Here is an 18,522-nt window from a genome sequence, read left to right on the forward strand (position 1 = left end):
TGTGGTTATTGCATTAAACCAGAAGGTGTTGTTTCTAAACTGTGGAATGTATTTGCAGGTTTACTATGAGCACATTAACAGTGCAGATTTGTTCGAATTTTTGAAGAACTTCCTTAGCCAGGAAGATCCCAATGTTCGTGCAAAGGCATGCAGTGCTATAGGCAACATGTGTCGACATAGCCCCTATTTCTACAAGTCATTGGTAAGTGAATGTGTTTTAGGTTGCTGCATGATATTTCCCCCAGCATGAAGGTGGTTGCATCAGTTCATTATGCTGGAAAGGTGGATACATTGTGTGCTCTCTCAGAACTAGATTAATTTTTCAGGAAGAGTACCAGATTATTGGTCTCCTCATTGATCGATGTGCCGACCCAGATAAACGTACCCGGAAATTTGCCTGTTTTGCTGTAAGTTCTTTGTCCAGTGCATCTCAATTGTTACTTCTCAGTTGTGATACTCAAATATGATTACTTCATGTTTTTCTTACAACATCATTGAATGAGCTCCATTACTATTTTCTCCAAGATTTTGTGACTTAATCCTGAGAAAAACTGGTTTTCCCTTGTAAGAATACAATTTTGCCTGGAGAGTTGATCTACATTCTTGTCTTTACCAGATTGGTAATGCTGCCTACTACAACGACTTCTTGTATGAAGAGCTCAGAAGATCCATACCCCAACTTGCTAATATTTTGCTTTCGGTAGAGGAAGACAAGACCAAAGCGAATGCCGCTGGTGCACTTAGTAATCTTGTCCGCAATTCTAATAAGCTATGTGAAGACATTATCTCTAAAGGAGCCATGCAGGTCTGCAAAGACTTATTCTCTATTCAGTTTGTTTGCTAGTCTCTCATCCCTGTTTCTACCTTTTTTCCCTTCACCCCCACTACCCACACAAGCATGCACATTTGCAAAATCAATCCTGTTCTCTCGCTCCATTTTTCTTTTTTCTTTTTTATTTTTTTTCATATCTGGGGCAATAGCAAGGTGGTGAGGGACAGGAGACCTTTTTCATTTGTAATTCTCATTCAAACCGGTGGCAGAAACAGATTGACCAGATTATAATGGCTGACTACAAAATCTGAAAATGTAATATGGTGTTGCTATTAGAGGATCATGGATCGTATGAAGTATAGCTAATGGTCCACCAAAAAAACCAATAGCATAAATGATTACATTCTTGTTAGATCAAAATTTGCCATGTGAAATCCTTAATAGGCCCATTAAACAAGAACAGGAATAATGAACTACATGGAAGTTGACTGATGGTGTGCTGGGTTAATATTCAATTCACAATTTTACATCAATTTGTTTGTGCAGGGCTTAATGTCATTTAGCTTTCTCTTTGCAGGCTTTGCTAAAGCTGGTAGCTGATTGCTCGGTTGTAGCTTTGAGCCCCAGTAGAAGGAATGCAGTAAATGAGTCACCATTAAAGATTGCTCTCTTCTCATTAGCCAAAATGTGCGCTCACCCACCTTGCAGACAATTCCTCCGCTCATCAGAGCTCTTCCCTGTTATTGGACGTCTTCGCCAATCCCCTGAATCTACAATTGCTAACTATGCCTCCGTCATTGTTAAAAAAGTTGCTGAAGCTTAAAGCATATCCACTGGTTTCAGTAATGTCCTGAAGTTGGATATGCAGGGGTATGTTAATTCCAATTTTTTGTCAGTATGAGAGCAAAACAGATTTTGGTATGGTTCTGCATTCTTCGGATGTTATGTATAGGGATGGGCTCAGTAGTTGATGCTGGAGACCAAGAAAAATAATGCAGGTATGAATAGAGATGCTGCTAGTTACAGCGATTAGACAATATATGGTCGCACAGGGAAGAAGTTAGCTACATTTTGTACCTATTATAACTGTTCCATATGTAATGTGTTCTATTGATATCGTATATTGTATAGTACACTGTGAATGTATCAATCCATGTTAGTGTACAAACGGTTGTAAGGTTACTGAATATCCATTAGCTAAAGCAGCTGTATTAGATCTCTTCTGCTCATTTTTTTCAGAAAAGCAGCAGCTGAGTTGGTTTGTTATCAAAAAAAGTCGTGCTCTAGTACTTGGAAAAATCAATACATTAACCGACAAAATAATTAAGCGTAGTCAAATCAGATTATCTTCTTTCTTGGATATGATATGCACACAAGTGCATTCATAACACAATTGTTTCTTCATAGCATAGTTCGAAAACATGGTAAGGCCTCTTTGAAATTTTGAACATTTCAATGGTTTTGACATGGCCGAGATTAAATGCCACACTAATCAGGGATTCAACACTGTTTCGGTCGAAATTTTGGTAAATGCCCTAGGTGAGGTTACTTTTCTTTTGTTAAAGAACCAATTTATTCAGAATAGAGGGACACTCTTGAGATCTGGCTGAAAATGCACAGATAAACAGGGATTGGAAATAGGCCATGATGTCCTCGCGACGGACAAAGCCCTCCTTGCAAGAGCATCTGTTACAACATTAGTAGCTCTTGGAATAAACTGAAAAATACAGGATTTAGGGTAACTAACCAGATATCTAATGTTAGATGCAATAGAATAGAGAATGAATCTAGAATTGACGGACTTGGACCGGAGATAAGATATGAACTACTAATTATCACTTTCCACAGTCAAGTTGTCCACGCCTTTCGAAAATGCCTCCAAAAGATTTTGCTGAATTACTATGGCTTCTTCCACCCGAACATATCAAAAGAATAGGGTTCAAAAACCGCAACGATACATCTCCCCAGATAATCTCTAATTAAAAAACCCAACCCCCCTCGATTCTCCTTTGCAAGAAAAGAAGCATTACAGTTCAACTTTACAAAAGGTTGAGAAAGAGGTTGTTCCCATGGCAAGATTGGTGGAGCTTGAGTGCTCACCAACGCTTGACCCTGAATGGGAGGAGGATTCATGAATTCCATCCAAGCCGACCGGGCCGAATCTATAACCTCATTTGGCATCCACTTCCGACGAGCAAAAAGCAACTCATTACAAAAAATCCATAAGAACCAGCAAATAAAAGCACAAAGAAATGTCGTTTCCTTGAAAAATTTCTTCCCATGAATAGAGAGAATTCCAATCGCCATGCTGTTTAGAACAATATAAGAAAGACTGCAACTGAACCATACTGCTTTCGCGAACGGGCAATGAAGAAAGATGTGGTCCATTGTCTCCAACTCAATTCCACATTGTTGGCAACAAGGATTGACAATGATTTGTCTTTGACGAACTGCTGATGTAGATATATCGTCCGCACAGATCCTCCAAAGAAAGTTTTTCATCTTTGGCATTGAGTGACAATTCCAAATCCGCTTCCATACATGTAAAGGCACCAAATCGCAAGAGTGAGATCTAGCTGTCAATGGTTGAGACCTAGTAGAGTTAATCCACTCATTACAAAAGGTGATAAACGCTTTTAATCGAAAAAACTCCATTCTTTGTTGCACCCCAACCGAGATAATCGTCTCTTTCAAACAGGCCAAGAGGAATACGGAGAATACGATGCGTATCGGTAGGATGTAGGTACAAATCAAGTTGTTCCAAATTCCATACTCTTAGATCTTGGTCAATAAAATTCGAAACCCAAATGTATGGACATTCACGAGTTGGAGGGAATTGCACTTGGAAGTTTGGCGATATTGGAATCCAATTATCCTTCCAAACATTTATACTTGTACCTTTTTCAACATGCCACAAAAATACCATTTTTAAGGACTTCCCGACCCTCCAAAATACTTCTCCAAGCCCAAGAAGGGTTAGAACCCAGCTTGGCATCGAGGAAGGAACCATTTGAAAAATAGATACGCTTCATGAAGGTGGCCCACATCGAGTCAGGGTCAGATCAAAGCCGCCATGTGACCTTACATAACAAGGCTTTGTTATGAAGGGCGGGGTCCCAAAACCCCAAACCCCCTTGCTCCTTCGATTGGCACAATCTTTGCCAGGAAACCCAATGCATTTTATCCTATCCGAGTCATCTCCCCAATAGAACTTGGTTGCGGATATCCTCAAATGATTGTGATGAGACTCTGGCAATTTGAAATGGGAAGATGCATAATTTGCAAGAGAAAATGCCACTGATTTCAACATCACCTCCTTACTAGAATGCAATAACATACGATGCTTCCAACCTCCCATTTTTTTATTAGCCTTGTCTAAAATCTCCTTGAATAGTTGAGATTTTGAACCACCCAAATCTGTCGGTAGCCTAAGGTATTTGCTAGGACCCTTATTATAGGACACCTTTATCACACGGGAAAACCATCGCCGGATACATAATGGATAAATTACTTACAATATGTAGATGAGGCCATTTATATGACAACTGTGGAGGATTTCGTGCCTTTCTTTTAGCATACAATGACATGACTTGCATTTGTCATACAATTGGAGGAAAATCAGCTTTGGCACCATTGGTCCATTACTGAGCTCGATCTTCCACACCATAATTTGTGGTATTAGCCATTAAGATGGCTAATTATTTTGTACTCATGTATCACCACACAATATTGTATTGTTGGGACTAGGGAGTTGGGATTTAGATCTCTATAAGTTTATTATATGTGCTTTGTATTATTTCATAATTAATGAAAGACAGTTTTTCTCCACCACGTGGTGAAGGAGAATCATTTCTGCTAGATTTATGGAAACACATAAGCATCATTAAATCTAGGTCTTCGAATAAATGCCATGTGTTGAATAATGCAACATGCCTTCAAATAAGCATACAGTAGACCCCATGTGTAAATATACATAAAAGATAAAACAAATAAAGATACGAGTTAACATTTCTACATATACACAAACTAATACGGTACATACTTTATGGAGCGGAATTATGTTGAAATTCGTTATTGTAACCTAGAAATTAGGAAACATAATTGCTGGAGAAGAAGAAACCAAATCTGTATGGAGAGAGAGACCACTGATAGAGAAGGGAGATTGTCGAAGAAGGAAACGAGTTGTGCTAGGAAGTTGCTCTTCTTCTTCTCTTGACTAACACAAGGTGAATGGTTGCCAGAGGAGAAATCTAAACTGTAGGCAAAATGGAGATCGTTGATAGAGAGGAAGATTGTTGCTGAAGTGAAATATTATTGCTTGAGAAGTTCTTCTTCTTGGTCTCTTGAGCAACCCAAGTTCTTGGTCTTATGCAATAGTAGATCTCTCTCTCTCTCTCTCTCTCCTCCCTGCCCCCATGTGTGTAAGTCCTGCATCAATTTCTTCCATATTATTTGAAGAAATCGATAAGCAACGGAGAACTTGTGGATACATAAGTGGACCATGTAAACACTATCACTCAATTGCTTGTTTGAAATTCTATAATTTAAAAGAGGTATTAAAAATTGGAGTTCACTTTGGTTGGGAAGAATTTTTAGGTCGAGGATGGAGTGATGAATATGGCATCTTTTCCCAAAATACTCTATTTTAGACAAAAGACCTTTTTAAATCCTAACCTTCTTCTGGGGTGAAATTGGTTTTCCCAATCGAAGTTTACAGTCAAACATATACGTGGAAAGGAAAATCTTCATGCTGATTTCTATCCGAACATCTATCAATCACCCTAAAATTTCCTATGGAAATTGACCAGATCCCCTTCTTAATCCATGAGAAGATCATGAATCATCTCCTCACATACCACAACAAGCATTGGATGTTGAAATTCCATGAAGTTATCATTCTAAACCATGGACGATATGATCTCAAAGGACTACCAAAACACTTAGATTATCCATTCTTTCAAGTCTTTGAGGTCATTAATTACGGTCTATAATCTACAGACTCCTTGTGTTTCTTGTGTTACCTTTGTGAATCAAACATCATATCCATGAACCTCGATATTCTTAGACTATTATCCTACTTCAATCACCGTGACTTACACACAAAAATGGTTCAGCCACAAACTAATTTTAAAGAATTTTTAACTTGGTTTATGATCATTGAACAATGGCGTGTGCAACTAAATGTCCTTAGTTACTAGAATCTTCCAATTACTTTTCATAATCTACTATCTTATGTTCTTCATTGGGTGATCCAATCACCTTGGAACATGGGTGTGAACTTAATTATTCAAGAACCCCATGCAACAATACCCTACATGATATCACACAGCCTAATTGAAACTTTAGGAAGAACCCATAACCAAAATCAGTGGGACAATGATATGGCTCACCTCTATCAACTCAATGGTAATGATAGAGGACAAATGATTTTAGCTATATGAGAATCTCCAGAGTGGGAAAGGTCATATTTTGATAGAGTATATTGTATGAGCAAGAGCAAGGTAGATATGTTTGGGTGCCGTGGACGGAAGGTACAGTTAGTGCACCTTGGGTTATGGGAGGGATAGTGCATGTTATGGAAAATGGGAGTCACCACCTAGATTTGGGGTCTAGGACCCATAAATGATGTCCCTATTTCACAGAAGGGGCATTAAATTAACTCCAAGATTTAATTGTTGGTTTGCCCCAGAGCTCTGGGTAAGTGTCAGGTTAGTAGATTACTACAGGCTGGGAAGGTGTTAGACACCTAACAACCATCACATTATTTGCTATACACTTGTTGGTTAATGTATTATGCACCTAGTTAAACTAGTTTGTGGAAAGTTTAACCTATCTTGGTTGGAGATTTATGAACCTAATAAGACTAATTAGAATTAGGGAAAAAGTTTTCTATCCGGGAGTGTGGCCTACGCCAGCACTCCCATGAGTCTATCTCTCTCCTCCCCATGTGAAAAGACACCTCTACCCCCTTGTTTTAAGGAGGAGAGAGATAGAGACATGGGAGTGCTGGCGTAGGCCACACTCCCGGACGGAGAACTACTTCCCTTAAAATTAATGTCATAATCCTATTTGCTAACAAGTTTGGTGTTTAAGTACATTATTGATCCTATTTTGATCTAATTGATGCCATTTTTTAAGTTAGAACCTAATTCTATGGTCAAACTTAGGGTCAACTTTTCAAATTATTCGTAAACCTAAACTAGGTTTAGCACATTGAGGAAATGACAATATTTACAAATTATACTGAAATCAAGTGCAGAATTGATCAAAATGACAAGATTGACCCTGAGAGGCCAATATATATAGAGGATGCAAGAAATTATGCTCAGATGTCCAAAATTCTTACGATGTGATTTAACAAAATTAAATAAACATGAATAGTCCAATGACAGACTTTATGATAATCAAATAGTGAAAAATAACAATTTTATTAAAATGCGCCTGAAAGGCAAACAATAAAATATGATAAATCTTCTTTTTTTTGTTGTTGTCAAAATGGTGTAGAAAACACTCATGCATGTTTTGAAACATTTAATTTGTTAAGAGATTCAATATTATAACATCAAAACCCACATTTGCCCTTAACTACAAAAAATTATCAAAATTTCCCTCAGCTGGAAAATGCACTTTTATGCATAAAAATCTTTGAATGGGTATGCACGCACATGAAAACTTTGCAAAATCATTTGGAATAAGATTCATTATACCAAAATTAATTTTTATATTTTTTGAAATTTTGTTTATGAAAATTACCAATATGTCGAAAAACGAAGAAATGCAAGTAAGACTATGTGTGATGACACAACCTATTGAGGATGAATGGCCTAGATTATATATGTAAAATATCATAAGGAGCAAACTCTGATTTTTATTGCATCAAAACACATTAAAACTATTTTTTATTATTTTTTGGTTAAAATACACATAAGGGGTAAAATTGAAAATTTGTTCTTAGAAAATATTGTAGGAATCTATAAAATATGAAAAACTATGTACAATGTTACTCTTTTCTCTTAGTTTCATTTTCCATTTCTCACTTCTCTTATCTCTATTCTTCATTCGTCTTATTTTCATTTCCCTAAGTGAGGACCTCAGTTTCCCTACTTTGTTTTGAAATGATCCATTTAGCCAGCACCATTTAGTTGGGATAAGGCTGAGTTATTGTTGTTGTTGTTGTATTGACTTTAATTATGCAAAATAGAATATAAAGTTCATAAATATACATAAATTATATAAGATAATGAATAATCATGCTGTTGGGAACACTAAACATGACAGAAATGATTTTTAAAGCTATTTTTTTTTTGAATTTCCTTGATTTTGAAAAAAAAACTAACAAATGACATATATGTCTTAAGAAGCGTTTAGGAAGCATGTGAGACATGATCCATGCACGAAGTCAGTGAGTTTTGAGATTATAAATTCAAGCACAGGGAGGTGAATATCCAACCTAGCTTTTTTTTCACATGTTTATACATTTTCTATAATTTCTAAAATGCTAAAAATAAAGGGAACATAGAGAAAATTTTATACACATACCATTAGTCTGAATTTACTCAAACCAAAGATCAAACATACTAATTGAAACACGATCTTAAACAGCAACAAGAAGATAGAACCTAAATCACATCACAGAGCTCCACATTTCATAGGTTGCTAAAGCCATCACAGGGGCAAAAGTATCCGAAATAAAAAGATTTGGGAGTCAGAAAAATTAGTGCACATCATATACGGTGAAAGACAAGTTATATATATTTTTCAGAATATTTTCAAAATAGGAGTATTTATAGGAATTCTTTTACCCAAAACAGAACATTCCTACTAAGAAAATCAAAATAAATAGAAGGAAATTCGAACAAATCAAGAACACTAAACCTGTACTTGAGGAGTCTTGGCTCACCATATTTCACTTTGTATGGCTAGAAACCGCTGTCAAAAATTGCCAAAAATTGCCTTGAAGGATGGACACTCCAAATGGCAAAAATGAGGGTATTCTTAGAATTTTAAAAATTCATAGAAGGGATTTTCAGATATAAAAATTGGAGGTTGCAAAGAAAAGTAAAAGATTCAACCATGAATTTTTCACCTCCATAAGCCTCTCTTATGGAGGGGAAAAAAGGTCTATTCTATAGCTAAAATAATGAATAAAATCGGATTATTAGGGGTAGAAAATCGGGTTGATCCAATTGGTCAAAAATCTGGGACGATCACATCGTGAGTGCTGCATATTGGATCGGGATTCGTGGGCTCAAGATGTGGCGGAAGTCACTCCACCTTCTTGTGAGTCATCGGTTAACGCCAACCCTAAACATGACTGGCCTAGCCGCGGGAATCCTGGACTAGGCCTAGCCTGATACAAGCTTATCCCTAGATTCCTGGGGCCAGGTCAGGATGGCCCATGCGCTGCCCCTATGCATGGCATCACGTGAGTTGTCCGATTAAAATGGTTTTTTATTTCTCAAAAAAACCTTTTAAATGATCAGAAATTCAAACTTTAATATCTTTGCATCCGGAAGGCTGATTTTTACATGCCACATATTGCCACGAAGCAATCGCCAAGATCTTTCTATCTGTACAACTATTTTGGTCAGATTTCATCAAAAATTGGTATGGAAATTGAGAAACCCTCAAAAGTAACATTTTGCTCTGATAGAAGTCCAAACATTATCAAATTTGGATGAAACTTTGTGTATGCCCAATAAGACCAAATATGGCCATAAATAGGGTATGTGATCACATCGGGTTGTCCAAATATCGAGAAAAAATGGTAATTTCCTTATCAAAAGAAGCATCAAATGACATTAGAGTTGAACAAAATTTTACATATATGCTTAAAATAACCATATGAGATTAAATATATAATTGGCTCCATCCAAGATGGTTTGGAAATTGAGGAAAATATTAGGGGAAAAATGATCATTTTTGTAAAAGATGCCAGATTTGGGTGAAATTTTACATGAAGGTCTAAAATATTTAAATAACATTGACCTCGGGGTTTTAAGCTCTATTTGGTATGGTTTTGGTATAGGGAATAGACTAGGGATGTAACTATAATTTTTGCCATTTGAGCTTTATAGAAGGGAGTTAAACCATGATCATCATTGCCAAGACATACTTCCAAGGTGTAAATAATGTGGTGTCTACAATATGACATCCGATGACTCATCCTATTGTTTAAAATATTTAGATGGTTGAAATCCAAGTACGAATTAGAAGAGCATTGGCACTTTGGTGTAGCATTGACTGAGATAAAATGATTTGGTGCCCTTGCTTGGACATAAATCATTTTATGATGCAATAATACCTATATTAGAAAAGTCAAGAGCTGTGAGAAGCTTTAGTGATGATGAGATTTTCCTTCCATTTGAGTTTAATTCCTTTGAGGAAAGAAATCCTCATGAATTGGTAATCATGGATGTTTGCCTTGGATGTGGTGCACACCCTAATTAAGGCTATAAATAGATGATCCCTTGCTCGCTTTGAGGGATTCACAAGCTATATTGTGAATTGTTATAGAGAATTGAATGATTATTGGGAGTTCCTTGTTTTGTTGTGCTAGTTTTGACTTGAGGCCATCCAAACCTGAGTCTACGCCGCTCCAACCTGTTGAACTAGTGTTGTCATGGTTGTCAACAGAGTGCAAATGAGAGCAACATACTCACACAATGGAATACAGTTAATGAGATCGATAATGCGTAGAGGTGTCAATGCAATAGCAATGATGCGTATAGAGGTGTTATAGAGATTATGAAATGAGTGGGTATTGCATTGGACAAGGCAGTGTTGGGCAGAAATGTACAACTGGTAGAGGTAGTAGAGATGATGTGGCGATTTTGGACATGGTGTATAGAGTATACGGAGGCCGTATTTTGATAGTGATTAGCTAAGTTGGGAGCTTGAGTCAGTATAGGGGCAGTGCAGGCAACAATGACAGTATTGGCGGTGATACAGAGGTATTTGATAGTATTTGGCAAATTTGGATGAATTAGCAATGTATAAAGTGGTATAGGGATGAGAGATAATGTCTGGGATGCACTGGGCAGTGGTGGACAAGCCAGTTAGGCACAGTCTACTTGGGTCAACTTCAGAGCCAATTTGAGAAGGCCGAATCAGTAAATGGGGTGTACTAGAAAGTTGTATAGAGTCTAGTCTTCTTTACAATGCAATTGAATGGTGTCATTCTGACATTATATGAGAAAGTTATTGAAATTCCAATTCAAACTGTATTTAAGACCTAGGTGTTAGATAGAACTTCCCAAAGAGGTATCTCACATTATTGGCAACATATGTGGAACCCACTGGATGGGTTGAACCTTCGTGAAGTGGCATGAAGATTTTGTGACACGTGGTAGGGCCACATGGCAGCTCGGTAGCCCTTGGGTGAGGTGTGCATGGCATACATGGTGGTGGCATGTGTCAATGCATGATGGGTGATGTGACATGCATGATGATATGCGGTCATAATATGTATGTGATTTGATGATGTGCCATGGGTAATGGTGATGTGGCTTGGTTAGGAGCATTTCTGCTAGGAGGATGGCATAATTGGTACACCACAGGGGCAGCAGCTGGACAGCACAGTAGGGGCCATGGAATAAACCACTATCATGTACTTATATATGACTGCAGTTTTTGTTTACCACCGATAAATATGCTAGCTCCCACCACTTGGCAGAAGGTTGGTGGTAAGGGGTCTTTGGATATTCAACGGGGTTTTTAAAAAATCATAGTATTTTTTTGTGGTAATAAAGTATTTTATGGACGAAGGAACAAAAATTTCTTCCAAGTCCAAATACAACAAAGAAGAGATGGTGGAAGGAGGGAATCAGGCCAACAACAATGCTAAGTAGCCACTACTGAAGAAGCAAGACTATCAGCTAAAGAATTGGCTTCCCAAAATGTATGGATGAACTGTATTTCTTCAAAATGGGGAATTAGCTGGAGGCAGAGTCATATATGATTGAGCAATCCTCCAAGGATGAGCAAGAGAGTTGCCTTTTAAAATGTGAACTACAAGGAGGTTGTCACTCTCAATAATCAATTTCTTGAAGTTCCAATTGATAGCAAGTTGCATAGCCTTGTGCATCGCCATAGCCTCGGCAACAAGGGCATGATTCCAACCAATTCCAAAAGAGAAGCAACCAGAAAAAGTGGAATAGGCATTACGACATACTTCACCTATACCAACATAACCCTGTTTCCCGAGACTCGCGCCATCCACGTTGAATTTCATGAAAGGTGTAGTTGGAGGAATCCATTTAACAAGTCTTGAGACCTTCCTTCTTGAGATATGGAAATGAGAAACCACTTCCATGGCTCCTGATATTGCTCTTAGAATGATCTCTCTTGAGTTGAAAGTCTGATTCCTAAAAATCAAGTCCTAGTAGCTTATCTAAATGTTCCAGATGATGCTGCAATATGTTGCAATCATGAGAATGTTCTCTCAATTGGAATTGTTCTGGCTCTTAATAAGATCAATAATAACATAAAAAGTAGAGATGTACTCCTGATGTGGAAGAAATTCGAGTTGCTGCCAAAGTTGTTGAGTCCGAGACATTCCAAGAATAGATGATTCAAAGATTGAAGCTGATGATGACAAAAAGGACACAAAGGATTAATATTCAATCCTCTACTGTTACGAAGGTCAGATAGAGGTACCCTTTGATGCAGAATTTTCCAAATAAGATGTTGGGCTTTAGGAATTACTGGAAGGTACCAGACTTTGATCCAGAAGGACTACGTACTGTGGGAAAAACCGTTAATTGCGATGTTGTATGCAGAGGCCACAATGAAGATACCATTAGCTGCTGCACTCCAGATGATTCTGTTTTCCCTTGGGAACTTAGGGATTGGGATGGATAAGATTCTAAGAGCAATGTCAGGTGGCCACCAAAGAAAGATTACCTCTTGCTTCCAAGAGTTCGACTGATCATCAATTAAATCAGCCACTTGCCATGGGGCATGCTGAAGGAGTGGGAAGGGTGCAGCCATAGGAGGATGGTTAGGAATCTAGTAATCAAGCCATGGATCAATTGTGAGACCATTACCCACTTGGAAAAAAAGGCCTTTACGAAGGAGATCTTTAGCCAAGCAAATAGACTTCCAACCCCAAGACACCGATGAAGGGCATTTGGCATCAAGGAAAGAAGAATTAGGAAAATATTTTCCTTCATAAGTCTTCCCCAAAGAGAGGTAGGAGGTGAGAGTAATTCCCAGGCTTTTTCTGGCTAGTAAAGCTTGATTTATGGGAGCCAAAAGCTTGATGTTAAGACCACCAAATCTCTCTGGTTTGCAAATAGTGCTCTAGGAAACAGTCGGGATCAAAGACTTGCTACCATTAGACAAAAAAAACTCTCTGCTTGTAGCATCCAAAATCTTGTGAATTGAGGATGGAACCTTGAAGCACGACATGACATATAGAGGCATTGTTGACAAAGTCGATTGGACCAACTCTAACTTTCCAGCCAGACTTAAGAATTGTGATGTCTAGTGTTGTAGTTTCTTTGTAACCCTCGTAATCAGATTGGAGCAATGATTCTTGGATAATTTTCCACTGATCTAAGGAATGCCCAAATAAAAATCTAGAGAAGATACATGACTTATCTGGAAGAACTCTCTCATTTGTCACTTGATTGCAGCCTCCACATTTTGGCTAAATTGAGCTCTTGTTTTGTTAAGGTTGATGGCTTGCCCATAAAACTTACAATACTTCTCTAGGACTCTATTAACAGTTCGAGCTTCCCTCATTAATATGGCTTTACCAGAGAGAATTAAATCATCCGCAAATGCCATGTGTGAAATACGCTCCTCCCTCTTTTGATTTAAAAAATCAAAGTCATATGTATATCAATGAAAACAGTTATAAAAAACCGCGACAATATTTGAACGCCGTAGCACATTAGACCATAGTTTTATAAAACCGCAATGATAAAGTGCTTTTCATAGCGGGCCTCGATAACCGCTACCATAGGCCTATGCCTAAAGTGCTGTATTTGAGTGCTTTTCTTGTAGTGATTGGTATATACGTGATACCTCATCTCTTCCCCATGGTTATGGGGTTGTAAGGATAGAGAAAAACAAGGAGATAACAATGGTAGGCTCTATTGAGGAAGCCCGACCCTGCTACCGAAGTAGTTGAATAGGGTTAAAAGACTACCCTTCTCTTCATACATGTTCTATATATAAGTTACAAGTAGTTTAGATAACGACTTTTATCCCATGTTCCCCATGATGGGAGAGTCCCGGCCCACTGATCCCATAACTTCTGGTTACGATAACTATCTACTTCGAGTTACAATAACTATCTACTTAAACTACTACTTATACTATGTATAGAACATAATAACTATCTAATTCTAATGTTGCCATGTGTGCAAGTCCCACCATACAATGTGGACTATATACATTGCACATAACAGATATATATAGCCCGATTAGCTTGTTTAAATCTACTTAGCCTGATTGCATCCCATTAAAAAACCATTTATGGCTCGTTTATAGTCTAATTAGTCAAATAAACTGTTTAAATCTCGATTATAGCCCGATTATGGACTGAAAATTTTGATCGACCAAGTAAAATACGTGTCCAAGCCTTGGCCTACGAGGCTCGATTACTTAAATGGGTGAAAATGGTATAGGGCCTTAAATTGGTGGGGACCAATTTAGGACCAATTTAGGACCGATCAAGTCCAACCGATTGACATCCCTAGATACAACCTTGCCCCTCCTGCTTGCACTCTTGTTTAGTTCTTCTTCACATGTAAGTAAATTAAAATCTAATTTAAAATATTAAAATTAGGGAAATTATCAGTGTCACCCCTTGACATTTGCCTATATTTTAAAGCACACCCACTAACTACCATAATATCAACCGTTACCCATTTTTGAACGGTGTTAACCTCTGAAATTACTTTGACCAAAATACCCTTTACACTAAACATAAAAAACCTAGCCTAAATCATTTCTTACCATGCATTGGACTTCAACACCATCACACACAATCCTTGCGACTTACACACGAGCTTCTCTCCATCAAGTCTTTCCGGCCACTGTAACTCATTCTCTACTCTCTATTCTATCTCTCTTCTCACACACACATTATACTCCCCTTCCCTTGCACTTTGAGCACACACACTCTACTCCCCTTCCCCAGCACTTTGGGCACACCACACACTCACCCCACCCCTTCCCCTGCTATTTGAGCACACATATACTCTACGACTATGCACACACAACACTACACACTCCCCTTCCCCTTGCTGTAACTGTGCGCACACACACTCACCCCAACCCTTCCCCTGCTACCTAAGCATACATACACAGTCTACGGCTGTGCTCATACAACACTACAGACTCCCCTTCCCCTTACTGTAACCGTGAGCATACACTCACCCCAACCTTTACTGCTCCTACACCTAAGCACACACTCACACACTCACCCCACCTTTTTCTGCCCCTACACTTGAGCACAACACTCACACACTCTGCCCCACCCCTTGCTGCCCCTACACTTGAGCACACACTCACCCCCACCCCTTGTTGCCCCTACACCTGAGCACAACACTCACATACTCTGTGCCACCCCTTGTTGCACCTACACCTGAGCACATACTCACACACTCTGCCCTACCCTTGTGCTAACACACACTGACCCCACCCCTTGCTGCCCCTACACCTAAGCACACACTCACACACTCTGCTCCACCCCTTGTTGCCGCTACACCTGAGCACAACACTCATATACTCTGCCCCACCCCTTACTGCCCCTACACCTGAGCACACACTCACACATTCACCCCCAGCCTTACTGCCCCTACACTTGAGCACAACACTCACACACTCTGCCCCACCCCTTGCTGCCCTTAGACCTGGGCTCACACTCACCCCCACCCCTTGCTGCCCCTACACCTATGTACACACACACACACTCACCCCCATCCCTTGTTGCCCCTACACCTGAGCACACACTCTACCCCACCCCTTGCTGCCCCTATAAAACTGAGCACAACATTCACACACTCTGCTCCATCCCTTTTTGCTCCTACAGCTGAGCACACACCACACACTGACCCCATCCCTTACGGCCCCCACCCATTGCTGCTCCCACCCTACACCACACATTGACCCCATCCCTGAGCATACACTGACCCCATCCATTGTTGCCCCTACCCTAGACCACACACTCACCCAACCCATTGTTGCCCCCATACCAGACCACACACCGACCCCATCCCTTGCTGCCCCCACCTCTGAGCATACATTGAACCCACCCATTGATGCCCCCACCCCATACCACACACTGACCACACCCCTGTGCTACCACCCACTCACCCCACCACTTGCTGTACCTTCCCCTATGCTTCCATTCTCACCCCGCCCCTAAGGTACCACACTCACCCCATCCCTTGTTATACCTGAAAGCACACAATACACACTCCCCTTCCCTTGCCCCTTGCTGTATCGAAAGCACACACAACCTAATATATTTTGGCTCATTATGCAGAGAACAGTGGCATCATCATCAAGTGTTAACACTAGTAATACAAGTTCATATGCAAAATTTGAGAACAGGGTTTGTGACTGTGGACATAGAGCTGCAGTTTGGATTTCAGAATCCTAACAAAATCCAAATAGGTTCTATTACAACTGTTCCCAAAAAGGCAGATATGGATGTGATTTCTTCGCTTGATGTTACCCAAAGGATGATACAGGAAAGTTATCCCTGGCTACAGATCCACTAAGAAACAATCCTATAATTGGTGGAAGTGACATTACTATTGGAATGCAACAACTAAAGGAGGAGATTCGGAATGTGAAGACTATAGTGAAGCAAAATAATAAGATGTTTGTACAAAATTTGATTGTGTGTCAAATTGTATTGGTTTTCTATGTTGTGAACTTTGTACTGTTGCTGATAAAATATTGATGTAACTTGGGAACTGTGTACGCTCTTGGTAGTAGTAATGAAAATGGTCTTCAACATTACAAAAAGGTTCTACCAAGTTCATATATGTCATTCTACACTTTGCCAGTGATAAAATTTTTAAAATTTACATTCTCATTTGGATAGCATGCCATTTGTTTCAAACCAAATTTGCACATCATGCCATCTGTTTCAAATCAAATTTGGACAGCATATACCTATTCCAATATACTCAACTCATACAACATGCACCTGTTCTAATATACTCAACACATAAATAAATACTTGTTCACAACCATTGCATAATACAACTAAAAGTTAAAATCCAAATACACTGAATGATCCAACATTCATATTACATCGTCCCAAAATACTCAAACATCCAAAAAACAGATCATCCCATACAATCCTCTTGTATATTAAAACATTCAAATCAACTAGAGACCACCACCCTCTCTAGCTAAACTGCTTGCAAATTTTGCATTTCTTTTTTCCTTTTGTCGCTGCCATTTTCGCTCTTATCCTAGATTGTATACTCTCAGTTGTGTGTTTAGAAGCAACATGCGATCTGGTTTGCCTTTGAGAAGAGCTGACACCATCCTGACTTGGTTGGCTATATTGCTTTCCTTACACAACAAGTATAACTAATATGAATATATTAGCTTATAAATCAAACTTATTCAAGAGAATGAAAACAAACCATACCTTAGATGCTATCCTTCTCCTTTTAACACTAGTAGCTGTCTTACTAGATGTTACCCCTTCCCCTTTAACTGGACCACCTTTGCAAGTTCTCTTGTTATGATTGATCCCCTTGCATAGGCTACATCTTACAAATGATGAATGCCTTCTTAAGTCTGAAGGGGCTCTCCTTCATCAGCATTCCTCTTCCTATTCTAGTTGGGTCTACCTGGACTCTTCAAATCCGGGGGTTGCACCCTACATGACTCACTACTGCCTGCCAATTTTCCCATACCTGGTTGTGCATGGATCATCCCTCCATATGTTAATATATATCTTTCTATCGTATAACAGCTGCCACAGTAGTCTTCAATGTTCTCCCACTTGATTGCAATGCAATGTATTGCATGTTTACAAGGTAACCCAGTTGATTCCCATACTCTATAACAAGAAGTCCGGTCAATAAAATTCAATACAACTGTGGAAACACCATCATTAGCCTCAAACTCATATAAACTTGCAGCGTATCCAATGCATGACCTTACAACCATTGAGATTGAGTCTAACTTCTTCTTTATTTTTGATGCGTTTTTCCCTTGATAATTGCAACCACTAGCATACCTTTTGTGAAACCTAGTCATCATTTGCACCCTCATTTGGTCAATCAGAGTTACAATTGGATTGTCTCTCAAGGATGCAATCCATTGATTGACCAGGTACTCGGTGGATTTTTCATCAACCATTCATGAGCTTCCGGATTTAAATCCTTCATATCATTTATTGCCTTTTGAAACTGATCAAATCTGTAGGCTTTGGATGCAGTCCAAAAAATAATCATTAATAATGTTCTAGGAAAAGTAGTCTTAAAGTTCTGATAGAGGTTTCTAGAACAATGCCTCTGATTATATCCAGGGAATTTTATTGCAATTGCATCAATCGGACCCTACATAAAATGTACAAATATAAGCAATTAGTATCTTTATGTTAGTCATATAAATGCAAGAAAAACATAATTTAACCCAAATGCAATTACTAACCTTTTGCTTATAAGACATAAATGTAAGGTGGGGTATATGATATGCATCTAAGAGTAGAGCAATATATAAGCTATCAAGAAACCATAACCAACTGTCTTTACATTCAGCTT

General features: G+C 38.8%; 1 protein-coding gene across 4 annotated transcripts in view; it reads left to right on the forward strand.

Moving 5' to 3' along the window:
• The window catches only part of LOC122670907 (serine/threonine-protein kinase TIO), a 62,402-nt gene extending 60,428 nt beyond the window's left edge, over window positions 1-1,974 (forward strand). For 3 of the 4 annotated variants that reach the window (XM_043867933.1, XM_043867934.1, XM_043867936.1), the window contains 4 exons: window positions 59-202; window positions 327-407; window positions 617-805; window positions 1,350-1,974. In XM_043867933.1, the coding sequence (XP_043723868.1) occupies window positions 59-202; window positions 327-407; window positions 617-805; window positions 1,350-1,595 (660 nt within the window). In that variant the 3' untranslated portion in view covers window positions 1,596-1,974. The remainder of the gene's footprint in view (window positions 1-58; window positions 203-326; window positions 408-616; window positions 806-1,349) is intronic. The other variant, XM_043867935.1, reaches the window with a different exon arrangement.
• Window positions 1,975-18,522: the final 16,548 nt, after the last annotated feature.

The sequence above is a fragment of the Telopea speciosissima genome, chromosome 8 (genome assembly GCF_018873765.1).
Source record: "Telopea speciosissima isolate NSW1024214 ecotype Mountain lineage chromosome 8, Tspe_v1, whole genome shotgun sequence".
NCBI lineage: Eukaryota > Viridiplantae > Streptophyta > Magnoliopsida > Proteales > Proteaceae > Telopea > Telopea speciosissima.